General features: G+C 34.7%; 1 protein-coding gene across 3 annotated transcripts in view; it reads right to left on the bottom strand.

Annotated features, from left to right (window-relative positions):
• Positions 1–415: 415 nt before the first annotated feature.
• The window catches only part of LOC105473074 (LMBR1 domain containing 2), a 59,457-nt gene continuing 37,903 nt past the window's right edge, over positions 416–21,969 (bottom strand). For all 3 annotated transcript variants that reach the window (XM_011726688.3, XM_071099018.1, XM_071099019.1), the window contains 9 exons: positions 18,216–18,397; positions 16,949–17,082; positions 15,519–15,624; positions 14,929–15,026; positions 11,666–11,769; positions 10,455–10,501; positions 9,059–9,164; positions 5,616–5,745; positions 416–4,647 (listed from right to left, as the gene is read on the bottom strand). In XM_011726688.3, the coding sequence (XP_011724990.2) occupies positions 4,587–4,647; positions 5,616–5,745; positions 9,059–9,164; positions 10,455–10,501; positions 11,666–11,769; positions 14,929–15,026; positions 15,519–15,624; positions 16,949–17,082; positions 18,216–18,397 (968 nt within the window). In that variant the 3' untranslated portion in view covers positions 416–4,586. The remainder of the gene's footprint in view (positions 4,648–5,615; positions 5,746–9,058; positions 9,165–10,454; positions 10,502–11,665; positions 11,770–14,928; positions 15,027–15,518; positions 15,625–16,948; positions 17,083–18,215; positions 18,398–21,969) is intronic.

Genomic DNA, 21,969 nt, shown 5'->3' with positions numbered 1-21,969 from the left:
GGAACATGCCAATATTCTTGCTTTATTAACAGATTTAAAAATTACAGTAAGTCCTCAATTGACCTCAATGGACCAATCTTTTGAAAATAGAAATAAAATTTTAGTTAAACCAGGTTGGGTACGGAAGGAATCAGAGGAGTGGACATGTTCCTGCTGCAGTGGGAAGTAAGACAGAGCAGAACTACGGCCTGCCCTACTGGCGGAAATGGCTCCTAGCACCTTGTCTCCAGGAGTCGGGAAAGGGGAAAGAAAACATTGTCTGGTCTTCCAAGTCTCTGGGCAAAAAGTTACTGAGTTGGAAAGAAGTACTTCATACAGATGGGAATTCATATTTTAGAAGGCCTTCTGTAACCTTCTTCTGTTGTTTCAACTCTCCTAAGAAAAGTTTTGATGATGCATGTTATTTATTAATTCCTTTTCTTTTTTTTTTTTTTTTTTTTTTTTGAGACGGAGTCTCGGTCTGTCGCCCAGGCTGGAGTGCAGTGGCCGGATCTCAGCTCACTGCAAGCTCCGCCTCCCGGGTTCACGCCATTCTCCTGCCTCAGCCTCCCGAGTAGCTGGGACTACAGGCGCCCGCCGCCTCGCCCGGCTAGTTTTTTGTATTTTTTAGTAGAGACGGGGTTTCACTGGGTTAGCCAGGATGGTCTCGATCTGCTGACCTCGTGATCCGCCGGTCTCGGCCTCCCAAAGTGCTGGGATTACAGGCTTGAGCCACCGCGCCCGGCCTATTAATTCCTTTTCATAAAAAGATGTCTCAATAATCTAAATAAACCCTAAATTTTGGGGGGAAATCTATTTTTATGTAAAAATATTACACTGAAAATAATTTATTTACTGATGTGTCCAAGTTAGTGACCTAAAAGATACACTGAGCCAGCATACTTTACATTTGTATTCAGATGTTGCTTAGTTGTCTAGCAAAATCTATTTGACTACTTTAGGTACAATATTGCTATTTCAAGTAGTGGGATTTGTAGTCAGACTGGTTCCTTCTAAGTGTACTACTCATCAAAAACAACTCTGTACACAAAACAGAAGGAAAATCTTTCAGCAGATTAAAAGTCATACTATATAAACATAGGCCTCAGAAAGGAAGAAAGGTATAAAGGAATGAGAGAGGACATAAGAAAAGAAAGACAAAATCCTAAATCCACTTACTTCTTAACATTTAGAATTTAATACAATCCATTACATTTTATGATTCAAGTATGCTAAGATTTTTCAGGGACATATTTTGTCGCTTAGCGCAAATATACTTGTAATTTTTAGGCATGGTCCACTCAAATCACAAGTAAGAAACTCACCTTACTAAACAAGTGAATTATAATATGGGGAGTTTATTTTTTCTCTAATATGGTAATCAGCACACCATCAAGAACATTCCCTAAACCTATTAATGCTATAAAGAATGAGGTTTGTAACTGAACGTAAATTATTAATATGCTAAAATATACTTTTAAAAAAAACCACACACATTCCTATGCTAATTTAATTTGGGCATACATCCAGTTTAATTTCAGAACCAATCATCTAATCAAATAGTAGTCCAAAAAAGTCAACTGGCAGAATGTTTTTTTGAATGTCTGGATTGTCAAATTTTCTGATTCTTTATAAAGGGAAAATCCTTGAATCTTTTGATTTAGTTCTTACCATTTTTGTGAAATGAGGGCCTCTTATGCAATGAGATTATTCAAAAGCCCTTGTATTCATTTGGTAAGAGAGCAAATTTTAATAATTAAACTTATACTTTCTTTTGTTTTTTACAAAAATGTTCTATTGATAACAAGTTATTTATGTTGTAAAAGAAGTTAATTAGTAATTTAGAGGTGATTCATTACATTAATAGATTGTTATTATTTTCTGAAATAGTTATTCTGAATTACTGGCTTACTGAATATTCTTACCTAACAACAATTTAAATAATAATTTGGAAATTTTTAAACAAATACTTACTATCAAGTAATACAGTCATCAAAAATTACCAGAAATAATTCTTTAAGAAATGTACTTTGCATGTAAAGTACGTGCATTTAGTAGTCCTATTTTGCAGTAGATGTCATTATATTTCAGTAAGCTTCTCGAAAGAGAAAACTTGTACCACTACAGTTTTTTACACAAGGTGGTTTGACAAATATTAACTTGGTTCCCCAGCAATAAACTCAGTCTTCCAGGGTCAAGTCATTGCCTTCTGAACTCAAATTTATCCAACAAAATAACATTTTTATATGATTGTAAATAACATTCTGTAAGACAAATTCTGCTTAAAAAGTTGAATACTCTGAATCACTGAAACAACCAAATATTATTTTAAATATAACTTGAAAGTCATAAAGGAATCTATACTGTTTGTGAAGTGTATGCATGTATATACTTCAATTATTATAACCATAAAAAATTTAATACTAAAGAAAAGTGGTAACATTACCTTATACATTCCTACCAATTTATCTTAGGGCATTATAAACGTTAGTTATAAAAGTAATTGGCGAATTTCTTTTCTTTTCTGCTTCTGTTTCAACAACAGCATTTTAATTTCATTACAAAACCTGAAGAGAAACATTATATTTAAGAAATTATTTCAAAGTAAACCCAAAGACTAAATAAAACAACACTAGTTTCACAGGACTTTTGATGAATTAGTCCAAAAAACATTTTTGCTTTAGGGACTTGTAAGCTTTTCTGTAATAAGAAGAAACTGGATCCCTTTCTTGGATGACCATTTTCCCCATCCAATACCTTCAAGTATCACTAGGAAAAATAGCACAGTTATAAACTCCAGTACGTAAACACCAACTCAACTTCCTCACAATAGCTTTGTAAGGTAGATCAGCTGGTAAATAGCAAGTATCATCTGCATTCTGCAAATGAAGGTGCAAAATGAAGCACTTGAGGTACTGAAGAGCTACGTGATTTGCCCAAGGTATTCAATTAGTCAATCATGAAATTACAAAGAGCATCAAAGTATCTCTGCTCCTGGCTTATTGCTCTCTGGTCACACTTCACATGAAAAGACTGTACGTATGTGTTCTTCAGTGTAGTCTATATGACCTTCAATTCAGAGCAAGTCTATCCACTGATAATTATTTTAAAAAGAATCTAATCTCAAAGATCATAAAAACCCAAAGATCAAAATTTTCAGATAATGAGGATGATGCTCTATTCCTTTCAATATCTGCATAGAGCTGTGTTTTTAAAAAACTTACATGATAATATTCATTAAAAAGAAAAAAAAATTTAAATTTATGTCTTGGGGAAAGATTAACTTCAAGTTAGGGGAACCATATAATTCATTTTCAAACTGGGATACTTGAGGGTGAAAGTAATCACTAGTAATAAACAGGATACGAGGTGTTACACTGAGACTGTATTAGGCAAGCTGAAGTATGGTCACCCAATGTAGCATGGATTCAGTAAGAGTTGCAAATATTCTAGGGACATAAGAAAACTCTCTGCAAGCATGCTGCGATCAAATATGTTCACTTTTCAATAAAACACTAGTGCTTTAAAATATAATACATAAATTTAGCTTAAACACAAAGGTTAAAACAATCTATTTAGTAAGAATGTTTAACCAACAAGTTATTACACATTTCCATTCTAATATAGTTTGGTTTTCTATAAATCACAATGTATCAGTAATAACAGTAAATTGACTCACTTTTTACCTTTGAATAACCAATTTTTTTCTCAAAAAGTATGAACAGGTACCTTTAAATATTAAAGGATTTTGTTGGATTCTTTGACTACTAAAAAGAAAAAACACTATTTTCCATTAACGCCCAGGATTTATCCTTGAATGGCATGATCAACATTTAAATCAATAGGTTAAATGATAAATGTGAACATAGTTTTCTGAAATGAAAATCTTTTATAAAGCAATACCAGAAGCATAAAAAAATCCAGTTACTACAAAGACTGAAGGAATACTATTATCACCTGATTACAGTACACATGCTAAATACACAGACACGCATCAGTTGAAGTATAATCTTAATCTTATACATGCAAAAATCCCCACTAGTTTGCAAACAGATTTGAAAAAGCACTTTTTACATTCAGTTATGTCTAGAAGTAAGCCTTGTTTTAAGACATGAGTTTTATGAATACAGTTATCATTTGAGGTCTCCATTCACTTACATTTCTTTGGGAAATACAGGTTGAATATATTTTTTAGAAGTAACAAAAACGTAAGTCACAATAGTCAAACTGTATATAATGTTATTTAGTATGACTTATGGCTTCCTTGAATCTTTAAAATAACTCTCCTGAAAAAAAAATTAATCTGAAACAAACTGAACTGCATGTTCTTAACATATGTTGATCTTTTTTAAAATCCTTCCACTGTAACTGTACTTCTAAGGCAGATGCTTAGGAAATGATATGTAATAAATCTTGTTGGAAAAGGTGATACTCTATTCAATGCACATTAAACTATTATTCCTAAGATATAATTAATTCTCAGTGTCTTTTTTGTTATCTTGACACTTTTCACTGAGTATAGAGGAAATTCTAGGGTACACAGACGTTCATCAAGACTGAACTGATGTGTCGACCTTGGTTAGTGGTCCCACAAACTTTTTCAGACTTTAAACATCATTAAATATATCACTGCGGGACATCGAGAGATATCGTCCACCAGGCTGATACCTAAAAAGGGAACATAAAGAAATGATCTGAGGCATCAAAAATAAAAAAGGAAGAGAAGAAAACAAGAATACATTAAAAGGGGGTGGCCACATAATTTGTAAGTATTGTAAAATCTAGTCAGTAGCTGAAAGCAGAAACTCACCCTCCAAGTATATTATCCAAAAGGACTTAATTATAAATCAACCAGCAACTGTTTTAGACCCTAGTATATATGCATGACAGAGTGAGAGATGTAAAAAGAAGGGGTGGGGGATGTAAGACACATCTGGGAGATTAATCAATTCAATAACCACTCTCAATTGTTGCATATAAATATAACCTAGGTTTTTACTGCATGGAGGCAATACTGTAGTAAACATTTTTGTGCACATGATATTTTGCTTTTATTTAATTATGTCCTCATAGGATAATGGCTAAAAGTACAGACTTTAGCCAGAATACTGGAATTTGAATGCCTGACTTGCCATTTACAAGTTGTGTGACTCTAGGCAGCTTACTGAGCCTCTCTGGATTTAAATCCAACTGAATTTGCAACCATACAATTACAATATTTTTGTTAAAGGGCTTAGAATAGTGTCTGGCATCTAGACACTCCTATGCAGCAGTTACTAAATATGATAAATTTCACAAATGGGACAATCAGAAACAGGCATATAAATATTGTTGTGATCCTTTGCTATATATTTCAATTATTCTTTCTTATTTATAATTCCACTAGTATTGTATGAAGATAACAATTTTAGTTACCATTACTGGATGATATAATTTTTAAAATATAAAAGCATTAGAAAGTCTAAAAAGGTATCAAAAGTTACTTCATTTTTTATTATTAGTGAAAATGAACATTTTCCTTTACTTATCACTTGTTTACTTTTACCTTTACTTACTTATTTTCAACCTTGTCAAGTCAATGTATTATTAAAATTGTAGAGGAATGCTAGAGCTAAAATGTCACATCCAGAACTTACCTTCCTGATTCAGATTCAAGAGGATCATCAGTGAATGTTTCTGCATTAAAATCCAAAGGTTCTGCATCTTGGAGAAGTTCTATCCGGTCCCTTTCAGTCCTGTTATTAGCCCTGGTATATTTGAATGCAGCTGCAAAGGAAGTGGGAAAAAATGTCTACTTCCCTATTGTCTATTAATTTATGGGTCACAGTCTATGGAGGTACAGAAAGAAAAATCAAAATTCCAAGGAATCTGAATTTTCATTGTGAAGATAAAGAACATAAGAAAAGATAACTACATGGTTCCTTAAAATCAGATTAAAATTATAAGCAGTATAATAGAATATAGCAAGGAAAAGTTCTCTAGCCTTGTAGTTAGCTAAGAAGCTCTCTAAGCTCAGAAGCAGATACAGTGCAAACATTTCATTAGTGTAACTCAGAATTAACATTTAACTACGGTATCACAATGGTGAAACTGTTCATTAACAAAAGTAGTTTGAGTTAGTTTTACAGTAAACCTCATTTCTTGGCTAGGACTTTAAGGTGTAATCAGCTCAAACTCTTAAAAAAGGTGTGAGTCTTTTTACCGTAAGGCAAGAGTATGGGTAGCACTAGCCAATAGAAAGAGAATGCAAGCCGATATTTAATTAGAAATTTTCTAGTAGCTATATTAAAAAGTAAAAAGAAACAAGTGAAATTAATTTTAATATATTTAAACACAATATATCCAAAATATTATCATTTCAACATGTTCCAAGTGCTCAATAGCTGCATGTGGCTAATGATTATCATACCAGACAGTAGATAAAGAAAACTAACTTTCCTATCTCTATGTGGAGAGGGATTTCTTTATAAACAAACCAAATTTTCACAATGTTGTTCAGAGGAGTCCAAGTAAATTTACAACAGCTTTATGATATAGTTCTTTCTGAAAACTTAATGCAAGCCAATTATATCATATTTACATTTTTGTAAGCTTGGACTTTGTCCTAAATGCAAGTCTCTTCATCTTTTCTGTCACTCATTCAGCAAATTGCAATTGCCCAATACATGCTAGATTCTCTCTAATTCATCATCCTATGGCTTTGTGATTTCCTCCTCTCTTAAGCATTCTCCTGTCTTGCCAGATTTTTCCATTCTGTAAACTTCCTTCTACTCTGTGGTAAGCAAGCGTCCAAATTCCTTTACAGAATCCTATTTCCCAGTTTTAACTAAAGCTTCAGCCCTTTCCTATTTATTCTACCGTAAAGTCCTTCAAATAAATCCTTTTCTTTTCATCTCCAGGACAACTGCCTTATTTTAGGCCCTAATTATTTCTTGACTGCATTACCCAACAGTCTCTGAAATGGTTTCTATATCTCACTTCCCTAAGAATTATGCTTTATACTGCCATTAAATTCATCTTTCTAAACCAAAAATCTTATCATACTTCTTCCCAGATTGAAATCTTACCTTTAGGTCAAAATCCAAACTTTTTTTTCTTTTGTTTTTGAGATGGAGTCTTGCTCTGTAGCCCAGGTTGGAGTTCAGTGACATGATCTTGGCTCACTACAACTTCTGTCTCCTGGGTTCAAGCAATTCTCCCATTTCAGCCTCCTGAGTAGCTGGGATTACAGGTGCGTACCACCATGCCCAGCTACTTTTTGTATTTTTAGTAGAGACGGCATTTCACCATGTTGGCCATGTTGGCCTCGAACTCCTAACCTCAGGTGATCCACCCACCTCGGCCTCACAGGCACGAGCCACAGTGCCCGGCCCCAAATCCAAACACTGGAGAATGACAATATCTGTTCCTCAACTACCTCTGTGGCCCCCTCTCTTATTAGCCTCACCATGCTTAGGCTTTAGTTACAGAGAAAAACATACATTTTCCCAAAGGTTCTCTCATGCCACAATGTCCTGCACTTAGTCTCCCTTCTAACTAAAATACCCTTCACCTGGCTAAGTACTATTCATTCTTAAATACTCAGCTAAACATGTCCTTATTATAGAAATATTTCTTCATTATAAAAACTCTTTCCTAAGATAGGCCCTCTTTTTCCATTCCCCAAGCTGAATTCCTTCTGCATCAGGTGTGCATCCTTCCATCAGAGCTGTCATGAGAAATCTACAATATCATACACAGCCTAATTAAAATATTTTTAACATTTCTATTTAGCTCTTTTGTTTCCATCTCTCCAGTGAAATTCTATCCTATCTGTTCATGCACATTGTCCAAGCTTTCCATCAGATCATTTAACATACCAATAGGTTATTTTAAAGTCACTGCACTGTCTGATAATTTCAACATTTGAGCCACCTCTGGGTCTGGTATATTCACTATTTTATGTTTTGAAAATGGCTTATATTATCTTACTTTCTTGTATATCTCATAATTTTGGGTTAAAAGCCAGACATTATGTGTAAAAGAAGGAAAAGATGGAAAGAAATCATAGTTTTATGCCTGGAATGGGCACACCTCTTCCATTAGATCATCACTGTTGAGGTCTGCACTCAACCTATAGTTGATCTGAGTTTGGATTTGGTTGTTGCTTTAGTTTCCTTAAGTCCCTACAGACTTCACATTTCTCTAGTAATGAAATCCTATGACCTTGTACTTAGTAGGGCCTCAAGTGTCAGATGGTTTCTCTCAGTATTCTTTTTCCACTCTCAGATTTCAGTAGTTCCTGCATGGATATGGATATGAAACAGAGGGAGTCTTCTCCATGTTTCTATTCCTCCTCCAACAATTGACTACTATTGCTTGGTACTCAGTGTGAAACTTGCAGCTGAGTGGGTGAGAGTGCTCAGTTTTTCTCCTCCATCCTCTGTGCACTGAAGCCTCAGCAATCTTACATCTCTCTAGAAACAACCTCTTTCTTCTATTCAGCTCAAGGTTCTAGGAAAAATTGGTTTCCTAGCACCTCCTAAATAGCTTCTGCCTCATGTCAGTGTGGGTCAGTGACACAGGAAGGTTTCCAAACCCAACCTGGTGGCAGATGGCTTCTGTCTGGTATCAGTCCCTCACTCAATTATGAGCATCCTGAGGACAAGAAGCATACCTTCTTTGTATTGCTGTATACCTGGGAATATGCCTAACTTATATGGGTCAGTCAATAAATTATTATAAAAATGATCAAATAACCTACATCAAATTAATAGGAAAGAAAATCATCAAGGTAAATAGTAGAAATAAACACCTGCCTAGAACATACCTGGGATAAGTGCTTACATTATTTAGGGTTAGTATACTTAAAACTATTTATTTGATGCCCCAGTTTCTCGTTTCCCTACCAGAGTACATATTTGAGCTTCCCCTTCCTTCTATATACTGAGGAATGCGAGGGAAAAAAAAAAAAAGTCACTGCAAATACACATTCGTAATTCTACAAAGGCATTTCTGGATGAGTATTCTAACACTCAATCTTTATGCAAGCAAGCATAAATAAACAATTTCCAAGTCAACTAGAAGATAAACTACTTACAATGGTTGGTATTAACATCTGAGAAGTTTGACTCTTTGGGGTCAGTATGAATATTTCTGTTCCTAGTGGAATCTTCTCTATTGTGTCCATAACGTTCTTTCCATTCCTAGAAAAGCAAAAATAAATATACAATAAGAGAACATAATAAGAGAACAGAAAATAATCCATTAATGTCAAGAGATTACATATGCAATGTAATATAATTTATTTTCATCAGAAATTCATTAGTAATCAATATAATTATAATCATAGGTCAATGTTTTTATTTTTATATGATTTATTGAAGTCACAGTCTCTATAAATTTTAACTTCTACAAAAGACAGAGACATTTTTGCTAACTTTGATTGCTATTCATCTATCTAAAATGTAAAACAATATTACTACAAGCTTACTTAGACCATGCAAAAGTTATAAGAACCCATAATGACTAATAGATGTTAACAAAATTTTTTTTCACTCAAATAAACTACAAATATTAGAGAGCTAAAAAGTCAACAGCTAAAGCTGTATACAAACATAATTAATCTATGACTCACGTGGCACTGTGAGTCATCTTAAATGTAGTAAAACCATATTAACTGGATTCTACTCATTAAATTCTTAGAATTGAAAGGGACATTAGAAGTCACCTAATGCAACTTTCCATGCAGTGCAGGGTCTCATTCTAAAACATCCTTGCCAGATGCTTTTTGGCTCTCTGACTAGATAGCATGTAATTTTCTATGTCTGAGAAGCCTATTGCAATTCTGGTAAATCGTGTAATTTAGAAATTCTCATAGAGAAGAAAAATCTATGTCTAGTAACTTCTACTCTTTGGTTCTAGTTCTGCCTTCTAAAATAAAGAAGATACACATATATGAAGATACACAAAGACAACTATTAGTTAGTCTTTGCTTTGCCAGTATATACACCTATTTGTTAAAAATATGTGGTAATTATAATTAGATTTTACTCATTTTTTGCCTTTTCATTTTCTAGGAGGTTAGTTTGCCTCAGAAAATGGAGGCTTAAAGAAAAATTAAGGAGGAATAAAATTAGTATCACAGCACCAAAAAAAAGAGAAACAATTTTAAAGCAATTAAAACCACTTTAATAGCAAGAATACACAAATTTATTTATTCATTCATTCAACAAATATTCATGGAGCACCTACTTTAGGCAAGAAGCTGCTCAATGCCAAACACGAAGTAATGTATTACCAATGACTTTTAGAACAGGTCTGTCAGGATACTTAGTGTATATACCTGAAAGTATTAAAATTCCCTTTCTTTAAAAATATCTTATAACATTTCCCCCCTTTTTTTTTTGTCTTTAGCTAATTATTCCAAATTAGTAAGATTCTTAAGAAATATTTCAAATTAATCTTCAGATTACAGAAATTAATACTGTACTTACTCTTCTTCGATTTTCGCCTTCTTCTTGCCTTTGCCTTTTTCTCTTCTCTAAAGACAGAAAAATGATCTCAAATATGGCATAACATGGTTTAATTAGACATAGTGTAACTGAAGTAAAGATATTGGGCTACGACTGATATTTCTTTTAAATTATCACAAAATCAAATGTTATAGGTTATTGCTGGAAAGAATTTGAGAGGTTACCTCACTCAATAGTGAATGCCTTCCGTATTTTTGTTGCAGATGGCCCTGTAGTCTCTGTTTAAATAACTTTAGTGAACAAAGAGTTCTTTCTCACAATGACCTGAAACTGTTTCTCTGTAAATTCTATTCTCTTTCATTCCTATCTTCTAAGTTAAGTTCGCATTTCTCTTCTTTCTGTACGAGTGGTTTTCTTTGTTATTCTCTTTAGGTTACAGACATGATGTTTTCACTTTTTTCCCACAGGATATGCTCTACAGACTCATAATTCTAGCTGTCCTTCTCTAAATACCTTCTAATTTATCAGTCTTATTCTTAAAAATCTTACTCAGGACTGGATGTGCTATGCCATATGAGGTCTAATAGGAGAGCATGTGAAGGCTACACTAACTTACTTTGGAGCTGCAATATATTTTGGCTTACATTCAACCCATAATCACACAAAAGCCCCAGATTCAAGTAGGGAGAATGTCTAAGAACCAATGTCCCAAAAGTCAACTTTTTTTCCCTCCATGCTACCATCACTTTGAACATCAGTAAATTTAATACACTCAGTTTTGTGATCTGATTCTACCAGAGTGCCATGTATTGTAACAGGCTGTTAATGATCATCACATTCTAAAAAAAGTAGCCTTTGCTTGAATGATTTCCCATGCAGTATCAAACTGATGATTCTTTAAATTAATGAGCTTTATAACTGTACAGAGTTTGGCAATTATGTTTCAAGGTAAACATGAAAATGATTCCAAGACCAAACAAGGGTGTTTTCTAGCTGCAGACATACTAATAATTTAAGCTTCAGAATTTCTTAAAGACAGATAAAACAATTATTTATGTTTTCAAATTATTTTTGCTAGGAAGGCTACATGTACATTTTTAGCTATAAATTTGCATTGATAATTTCTTAGGATAGATTAAAAATTATTCACAAACTATACAAATATTAATTTTGTATGCTGAGTCTTAGCATTTAGTATTTTCCCTTCATTTATTTTAAAAGACAAATCTTACCTTTTCTGATTAATTCTTTTCCTTCATTAACTAAGTCTGATGTCATATCATCATCTCCCATAAACTGCTGGAAACCAAGCAGATTCAAACAACGGGTTCCCAAACTAATAAAAGCAGGTTTTTAAAAAAGACAAGCATTATTTCACATTGTAAATATTTAGATGAATTGCTCTTTAGCATTGTCACTCCAAAAGAAGACTATGCTTCATTATCTGTTATCATATAGTTATCTATAGTCACATCTGACATGCCTCAAGAAGTACCACTTATCTCCCTTTCTAAGAAGTGTATGTCCTGTACTTCACTGATTAGGGTATACACTATATTCAGGTTTCTTATAGATGTCAATTAAGTCAAGTTATCAGCATACCTTCAGAAAACAATTACACCAAGATGGTAAAATGATAACTATAATAATGTAAGAGCAACTTTTTCCCTCTGATCTAGTTAACTATTTAAATAGCTTTTATATACTGCAAATTGATTACTATATCTTATCTGAAGCCTACTACCTTATATCTTATTTGCTATTTACTTTAAATTTGATTGTTGTACAAGATGAGAATACTGAAAATATGGAACACAAGGAAGGAAACGATAGGTGAATAGGCAGGATTAATATTTGTTTAAGATCCAACCATACATCAGATAATTTACAGATGCCTTCTTATTTAATTTTTACTACCATTCTAAGAGATAAATATCACTTTACAGGTAAGAAAACAGGCCTAAGGGGTTAAATACTTTGCTAAAGATCCCTTAATAAATGACAGACTTAGAATTTAAATCCCAGACAAAACAAAAACCAAGCAGTTCTTTTATTATATTAGTTCTCAAACTTTTTCAATGACGTACTTCTACACAGAGAGGGAGGAAAAGGGAAGAGAAAGTGGTGAAGGAGAGAGAGAGGGAGAGAGACGAAGGGAAAACAGGAAAGCAATTTAGAAAAAGTGAAGCTCTCCATTCCATTTTGCAGGAAAAATGTGTAAATATCTAGCTAATCCATATCTACTTGTTTCATTCATATAAAAAATGTTTATTATGTATTACCATTGGGTAAAATTGGGGTTTTGCAGATGATTATGTTAATTCTCTGACTTCAAACATTTCCTTACCATCTTCCTATCCTTGTGAGAGTACTATACTTCAGGATGAGAAGCTCAGAATTAGATCACTGTCTCTGGGAAGGTTTTATCTTTGTCGAAAGTGTCAGGAAACAACATTACGCTCTCTAGGCAGGTAAGTCTGAATATTCACTCTGGGTGTGGCTGCATTGCTAATAGCATGGGAATTAGACTAATTCTGGCAGCATTTCAAATGAAAATGAACTTATCAAGTCAACCTATCATTGAAATGTCAGTAAGGCATTGCTTTGGGTGTTCTATAACAGAACATCTATTCTGTGAGTTAATCTGAAAATTAACTTTTTTTCCCCTTAAAGACAAAATGGCACTCAAAGTTTATCCTGATTAGAAAGACACTTTTAATGATTATATTTAAGTTTAACAATTTTCCTTTCTCTAGACATAGTGATTCCTTATAGCTAAGATTTTTAGTTGACAGAGCATTATTCTGCCCCATATCACTTGATCCATATAACCATCTAACAAGGTAAGAAGAAATGCTAATCTTGCCAACATAACTGCTAACATTAAAAAAATTTATATATTACAAGTTCTTAATGTTCCACTTTATTAACTTTTCAAATGATTAAGCACATAATAAAAACATAGTTTTAGGCACACAAAGTGTGACTAGACTCTTCTTTTAATACATCATTTTCACACTGTAGATCTGTTACTGTCTTTTCCACCTAAAGAAAACACTCAAAATATTAGATTCGCTATCAGTTCATATTAAAAGTATTATTTTAAGGGAGGAGAACACCCCTCATATTGTCTTATGCCCTATTTCTGCCTATAAAGAAAGAAGAAGTAAAAACTAAAGGGCAGAAATGGAATCCACTGGCAGATAGCCCAGCACCACGCCCTGGGACTGGTAGTTAAACATCAGCCCCTGGCCTAACTGCTTGTGTTATCTATAGATTTCAGACATTGTATGGAAAAGCATCGTGAAAATCCCTGTCCTGTTCTGTTCCATTCAGTGCGTACAGCCCCCAGTCACGTACTCCCTGCTTGTTCAGTCATCACAACCCTCACGCAGATCCCCTTAGTTGTAAGCCCTTACTTAAAAGGGACAAGAATTGCTCACTCGGGGAGCTCGGTTTTTGGAGACGTGAGTCCACCGATGCTCCCAGCAGAATAAAGCCCTTTCCTTCTACAACTCGGTGTCTGAGGGGTTCTTGTCTGCGGCTCGTCCTGCTACAATTTGAAGTTATAATCTTTTAGTTATTTTACTTATGAGAAAGTAAAATATATTTTTAAAAATTCAATAGAGAATGTATTTTAAACAATATCTGTTTACTCATTACTGTAATGTTAGTAGATATTATCTGTAACAACTATAAAATGGTATTGGAAGATTTAAATAAAGTAAGTAGATAAAATTTATTTTTCTCAGAAGAGTAAGCAATGAACATTTTTAAGTGTTTTTGAAAAAGTGGTATTTTGGGTATGTCATGGAGCACTTAAGCAATGAAAGAGGGCAGAGTACAGGATGAGGAGGCCTGACATATAAAAAGAAGGAAAGACAGATGCTAGAAGCCAAGTACACCTATCCTTTAAACCCTTTTGAATCTCACTCCTGCCTAGATTCTACCATTCATTCTAATTCCATGAAAAGAGCATTCCACGTGCTTTCTGACACAGGAGAAAATTTCTCCTCTAGTCTTAATGTACAGCTTGATTACAATTGGTCCTCAACTGACCCTTTGTTCTGGCCATGGTCTGAAGCATCTAGACACCCAGCAATAATGATTGGAAAGCTCCAAGGCTAATTTATGTCATTAGAAAAAAGCTGGACAGAAGGGTGTTTTGCAGGCTATGCTAGCTGTCAGTGTCAAAGGCCAGGACTTAAGAGTTAACACTCTGTAATTAATCCTATCATTTTTTAGCCTAAATAGAATAATGTTAAAATAATATTATTTATTATAATAGAATAATAACTCTACCTCTTTCTTCTTTAAATTTTTTAGAGGGAGAATAGCACCTGATCACTCCAGTAGTTCCTTTGAACTATCCCCAGCTTCTCCAAAGCCACAATAAAACAAATTGAAACTCAATCAGTAAATATTGAAAAGAGTTTTAAAGAGAAAGGATATCCAGATTTAAGAGCAAAAGAAAAAATAATGTTAAGTTTCTTACCTAAAATAAGTAGCAAAGCAGAGAATTACCACCAACATAGGATAATATATATAGAATCCATCTGCAATAAAGGATAAAACTTTCATGGAACCCATAATCTGAAGAGCAAGAAAAAAGTAAGTTAAATTGGAATAGCTCTATAATTTCCATTCCTTTCCTTCATTAGAAAATTTGCCTATAACCAGTCATGCCAATCCATTTGAACTTTTTAAAAAGTAGAAGAAAAGCAGTAAATGGACTTATTTTTTAAAATCTGCTTTTTATTGAGGTTTTTCTCTTAAGGAAAATTAATGTAATTATTACTCAAAATTATCACATACATTGACTATAAATATAAAGTTAATATTAGTATAGGTCAGTTCTTTTGATACTGCTCAGTTAGACAACCTATATGAACCAAAAAACATTTTTATCATAAAAGAAGCAAAATCACTTTTATCTAGTCAATAGTAATACATATACAATCTTTAAGAGAAAATTTTACCAGAAACACTATAGAACTTTTCTGCTGGCATTAAAAGAAATTTCACAATAACAGCAACTCATATAGATAGTGAAACTAAGGAATTCCATTTTCTGACCATACTTACAGATGTGTAAGCAGTTGGCTGAGTATTCTTGTGAGAGATAGATGAATCCATATGGGTCAAACCCAAGAAATTAAGACATAAAGGAGGTGTCAAACGGCAAAATAGCCTGCAACAAACATTTAAAAATATGTATATAAAAAGTAAAGCAGCAAAATACATTTTATATTATACTGAGATGTATTAAAAACATTTCAGATAATTATAGCTAAAATTTTCATCTATTTGCTTTATATATACATTGAATTCTTAATGTGACCTGCCCTCACTTACTTGGGAGGTATTCTGAAGATTGCCACATCAATGCCTACATGACTACAGCCTCAAACTCCTTGCTTTTATGGTTTCTGCCATTGCTTTATCCCCACAAATTGTGGAGTGCCTTTCCATGCATCTCCTACAACTAAGTCATCCGTAAAATCCATCTCACAGCATGACAAGGACAGTAACATCCTCAAGGTGAATTGTATTCAGTACATAAAAGAACTGAAGTTGTATCAACATATGTCATTCTGACACGCACAGACATAAAGTTGTTCAATTCTGTCCAAATAAAAAGAATGCCTTACAAACCCACTTGGATAATTGGGGCTGGGGAGAATAAAGTGTGGGTATGAATAAAAAAAAAACATAATATGAGAGAATTCTTTTGTGGTGACAGAACTGTTCTGAATCTTGATTGTGTTGGTGCCTACAGGAATCCATACACACACACACACACAAATGAATGAAGGATTAAAAAGATGGTGAGAACTAAAATCTGTAGTATATAGTTAACAGTAATGTTTTACTCTCATTTCCCGGTTTTGATATCACTGGGGGTAGAGTGAAGGTTACATAGGACTTTTTGTACTATATTTGCAACTTCCTGTGAGTCCATAATTATTTGAAAAACAACAAAAAAGATGCTTAAAAATACTTTAGATGTCAACTCCTCTACAAAATTATCTAAGTTCATCCTTTATAAATACCTCATTTAACAATAAGAACAACTAATAGATTGTACAATCTCACCCAACTTGAAGATATCTCTCTAAATCCTCTCTAAATTCCTCAGGAAAATTGTTCTTGTTGGTTTTCTCAGTCCTTCTCAACTCAGTGACAGACCACTGAATCTTAGGACACCAGCTAGGTCTGACTTAGTCTCTAAACTCTCCATTGTTTCTACTACTTGCTAATCTCTGGTTGGTAAATCCAGGCTCACTAAGTATGTTTCTTCTGCCTTCTAGCCTAACCCAGCACACCTACTTTAACCTTAAAACTCAAGCAGGAGTTAGCTGGCAATCAACAAACATCTATTTAATATTTAAACCTAATCAATTAGCTGATAGAAATATAGATGTTAGTGGAACACCTGTAAGCAAAAATAAAAGATCTGTAAGAATACACTCATTGATGACATTTCTCTTGTTTCTAAACATAATCCGACTTACATGCCACTGAAAAGAAGGCTATAAGCATCAGTCTGGTGATGTGAAGCCAAGTAATAATAGTTAAATACACGAATCCTGAACACAGTAGAATAAACACAGATACTCAGGAAGAAGATGGAAAGGAAGCAAGCAATCTGGAAAAAAACAAAAACAAAGCAGTTTGTTTAAAACAAACAGACTTTAGCACTTAACAATTACAAGCATTATCCTTCATTTTTTTTTTTCTTTTTTTTTGAGACGGAGTCTCGGCCCTGTAGCCCAGGCTGGAGTGCAGTGGTGCAAACTCGGCTCACTGAAACCTCTACCTTCTGGGTTCAAGTGATTCTCCTGCCTCAGCCTCCTGAGTAGCTGGGATTACAGGCATGTGCCACCATGCCCGGCTAATTTTTGTATTTTTAGTAGAGACAGAGTTTCACCATGTTTGCCATGCTGGTCTCAAACATCCACCCGCCTCTGCCTCCCAAAGAGCTGGGATTACAGCCACCATGCCCAGTCTAGCCTCCATTTCTAACATTTATTGATGCTCTATAATTGAAATACAGTAATAGAGAATTTTTAAATCACCCATTAAGATTATGAAAAAACCTACATTTCAAACTGTTTAACATCCTAGATCCAAAAGTTTCGAATCTACCTTCTAATGTGAGCACGTTTTCCCATTCCCTTGGCAACTCCTCACATGAGGCCTACAAGTTATGTAGCTTTACTGGCATAAATATAATCAAAGTATTCCCAGGGCCAAGTGTGATGGTTCACGTCTATAATCCCAGCACTTTGGGAGGCTGAAGCAGGAGGATCACTTGAGTGCAAGAGTTCCAGACCAGCCTGGGCAACATGGCAAACCCTGACTCTACAAAAAAATACAAAAATTAGCAGGGGATGGTGGTGCATGGCTGTAGGCCCAGCTACTTGGGAGGCTAAAGTGAGAGGATCTCTTGAGCCCGGAAAATTGAGGCTGCAGTGAGCCATGTTCACGCCACCACACTCCAACTTGGGTGACAGAGCAACATTCTGCCTCCAAAAAAAAAAAAAAAAAAAAAAGATTCTCAGATTTTTGCACTACCTTGCAACTTTTCATCTCTCCTCAAATAGTTATTAGTTTCTATAGTGTGGGTAAAATAATGAAGCACATTTCTGGAAGTATGAATAACAACACTGCAGAAAACTTCAAGGCTTTCATTTTTACTAGAAGAAATACATGGAGGAAATAGTTAAGGATTATACTACGAAGTGACATCTATTTACGACAGACACAAAATAAACTGACCTCGATATAAATATAATTATATGTTTTTTCTGCCAGCTGTATGAAGACCGCAAAGAGGGATAAGACAGGAGTAGTGCTAAAGAATGTGCACTCTGACCACACAACAATCACGGAGAAGATGGACAGAACCACAGCAAGTATCTTGTAAAACCATGGTCGCAAAAGACATTCCCAGTACCATTCTAGAAGATAAAAGAAAAAAATGATTAGGAAAACTATAAAAGAGTAATGGGGTATTTACATTGTTTCAAAATATCTCCCAATAAGATACTTAATTTCAAAGACAAAAACAACAATTTAATGGCAGAGAAACCAGGCAGATACCACCCTAACCAGATGATCACCCATGATGGGACAAACTGACATCGTGTGCCTCCTGTTGTGATGTACTGATAGGAACATGACATTGCTGCTGTGGTATTCTTACGAAAAATGCAGAACCTGCATCTAATTTTAAAGAAACATCAAATTCAGGGACATTCAACAAAAAACTGGCCTATACCCCCAAAAACATTTTCTGATATATCATAAAACACAAAGACTGAGAAACTGTGTCAGATGAGAGGAAACTAAGGAGACATAACAACTGAATGCGATGCATGATCTGGGATTTTTTACAAAAAATATTATTGGGATAATTATAGCAAAATCTGAATAAGGTCTGTAAATAATAGTACAGTATAAATATTAATTTTTTATTTTGATGGCTGTATTTGCCTATGTAAGAAAATATCTTTATTTTTAGAAAGTATACACAGAAACATTTAGGAACAAGGAGGCATCATGTCTGGATACAACTCTAAAATAGTAAGAAAAAATACATACAGATAAAGCAAATCAATATGGCAAAATGTTAACATTGGAGAGCCTAGTTGAAGGGTATATGGGAATATTTTGTACTGTTTTGTTTTATCTTATTTTGTTTTGAGACAGAGTCTTGCTCTGTTGCCCAGGCTGGAGTGCAGTGGTGTGATCTCGGCTCACTGCAACCTCTGACTCCACGGTTCAAGCAATTCTCCTGCTTCAGCCTCCCAAATAGCTGGAACTACAGGCGAGTGCCACCACACCCAGCTAATTTTTTGTATTTTTATTAGATGCGTGCTATCACGTCCAGCTAATTTTTTGTATTTTTAGTAGAGATGGTGTTTCACTGTGTTAGGCAGGATGGTCTCGATCTCCTGACCTCGTGATCCACCCACCTTAGCCTCCCAAAGTGTTAGGATTATAGGTGTAAGCCACCACACTCAGCACCATTTTGGTTTTAAGTCTGAATTTAGGTATAAAGAAAAATTTAAAAAAGAAAGCTCAATAAATTAAAAAGCTGTATTTTTACTTCATTTATTGAATAGTTGAGCTTCTGGTTCACTGTAATTCTTTACAACTTTCCTCTTATCATAATTCCTAGTGATTTCAATACCCACATAAATGATTCCCCTTTCAATACCCTTGTCTCTCATTTCCTTGACCTCCTCTCTAATGAACTTTCCCTCCATCCTACCTCAATTACTTGTTGCTACAGTGATGCTTAAACCTTTTATTATCAGCATCTCCAGCCCTTCCATATAATCGCATTCCAGCATCCTTGTCTCCAAACAATACCTTCATCTAGTACAGTATTTCAACTCCACTGACTGGCCATAGCTGGACGAAAAATCAATTTATTCTATCACATTTCTACTGTTATTTAACACTTTGATGCCCTTCCTTCCTCATGCAGCTCAGATTCCAGTCTTTGAGGACAGTATCACACTTACTTTGCCCCATTTTGCTCCACTGTACCTGTTAAGCTAAACCACACCTAGTTAAATCCAACTCCCTGGCTACTCTGAGCCTGCATCCACACAGCTGCACACTGCAGGAGAAAGACACCCAACCTCGTTGACTGGCCTCACTTTAAATTCTTAATCACTAGCTTCAAGTGGGTCCTCAGTACTGTCTCGCTAGCCTACTATAATTTGCCCATTTTCTCCGATGCCCACTCTGCTAGGTAACTATTTTGCACCTTCTCTTCCCTCCTCAAATCTCTAAAATCTCCTCTTCTATACTTACTCTCCACATTTCATTGAGAAAACAAAGCGATCAGAGGAGAATTTTCCCAAGTTTCTACCACTACAACTTCTCAGCTAGTTACATCTGTGCCTTACCTCCACCATTCTCTTCATTGTTCACTATTTCTTACCTCATCTCTACTAGTCAGGAACATTGTCCTAGAAATTCTCTATTGTCTTATCAAATTCTCATTTTTTTCTTTTTTTCTTTTATTTGAGACCAAGTCTCACTCTGTTGCCAGACTGGAGTGCAGTGGCACAATCTCGGCTCACTGCAACCTCCGCCTCCCGGGTTCAAGCGATTCTCCTGCCTCAGCCTCCCAAGTAGCTGGGACTACAGGCATGTGCCACCACGCCCAGCTAATTTTCGTATTTTTAGTAGAGAAGGGTTTTCACCATGTTGGCCAGGATGGTCTCAATCTCTTGACCTTGTGATCTGCTCGCCTCGGCCTCCCAGAGTGCTGGGATTACAGGTGTGAACCACCGTGCCTGGCCTCAAATTCTATTATATCATTTACTAATTACATGTGATAATTTCTCTTGACTATGCCCCCAATCCTCTGTCAGCTACTACCCCTTTCCTCTGTTCCCTTTTATAAGGAAAACATTGTTAAGAGTTTTCTAGTCTGTCTCCAATTGCTCCTCTTCCTATTTCTTTTAAATTTCAGTCAGGTTTCTTTATCCTCTCCCCTCACTTCTCTAAAATCCAATGGTGAAGTCTTAATATTTATGATCCTTAATCTATGTGCAACATTTGAAAAGGTACTTTATATACTCTCTTCCTCAAAACACTTCATTGTCCTAATTTTCCTGTCTCACTGGCCCCTCCTTTTCTAATCTTTTCTGCCGGTTACTTCTCATCCACCTAATCTCTAAATTCTGGAGTGCCTCAGACTTGGTCCTCAGACTTTTCTCTTTTCTCTATCTCAATACTTCTTTATTGATTTTACCCTGACCCCATGGTTCACTATACATTGATGGTACTCTAATTCATATCTGTAGTTCAGACTTCTCCCTTGAATTTCAATTTCTATAATCAACTGCCTATTCAGCATCTTTACGCCTTTATATGTTTATTGTCTGTTTTCCTCACTCCACAAGGGTAGGAATTTCTGTCTTTTTAAATTGATATGTACCAAGCTACCAAGCACCCAACAATACATAGCACTAATGTACCCAAATATTTGTTGAATGAATGAAAACAGATACCACATCATTCCTTCATTTAATTACAAAGCATTTTTGTTAAAGTTTTCTGAGATGTTTGTTATAGCCATTAAGTCTTCATACTGAAAACCAAACATGCAAAGGAGAATCAAGTGAATATAACCATTTATTTGAATAAATAAGGTAAATAGAAGTTTTAATACTGTGACACTTTTGTACTTGCATTAAGTTTCTTCACACTAAATTTGACAACACTTGAAGGGACTGCCATAAATTATCAAAAAGGAGAAAAATGATAACTACAGAGTATAGGTTTTATAATAAGACTAATAAATGTAAATAATCAAAGAGGACTATTTAGGGGAATATTTCAGTAGTATGTCAAGACTGAAGAAGAGACTCAAGCTTGTGATGTAAAATTACTTACAATTCTAACTATTTTAAGTACAGTCATGTATCACATAAGAACATTCCAGTCAATGATGGACTGCATATACAATGGTGATCCCATAAAATTACAATACTGCATTTTTACTATT

The sequence above is a fragment of the Macaca nemestrina genome, chromosome 6 (assembly GCF_043159975.1).
Source record: "Macaca nemestrina isolate mMacNem1 chromosome 6, mMacNem.hap1, whole genome shotgun sequence".
In the NCBI taxonomy this organism is placed as follows: Eukaryota; Metazoa; Chordata; class Mammalia; order Primates; family Cercopithecidae; genus Macaca; species Macaca nemestrina.
The sequence above is the reverse complement of the archived record's forward strand: the minus strand, read 5'-3'. Positions and strand labels throughout refer to the sequence as shown.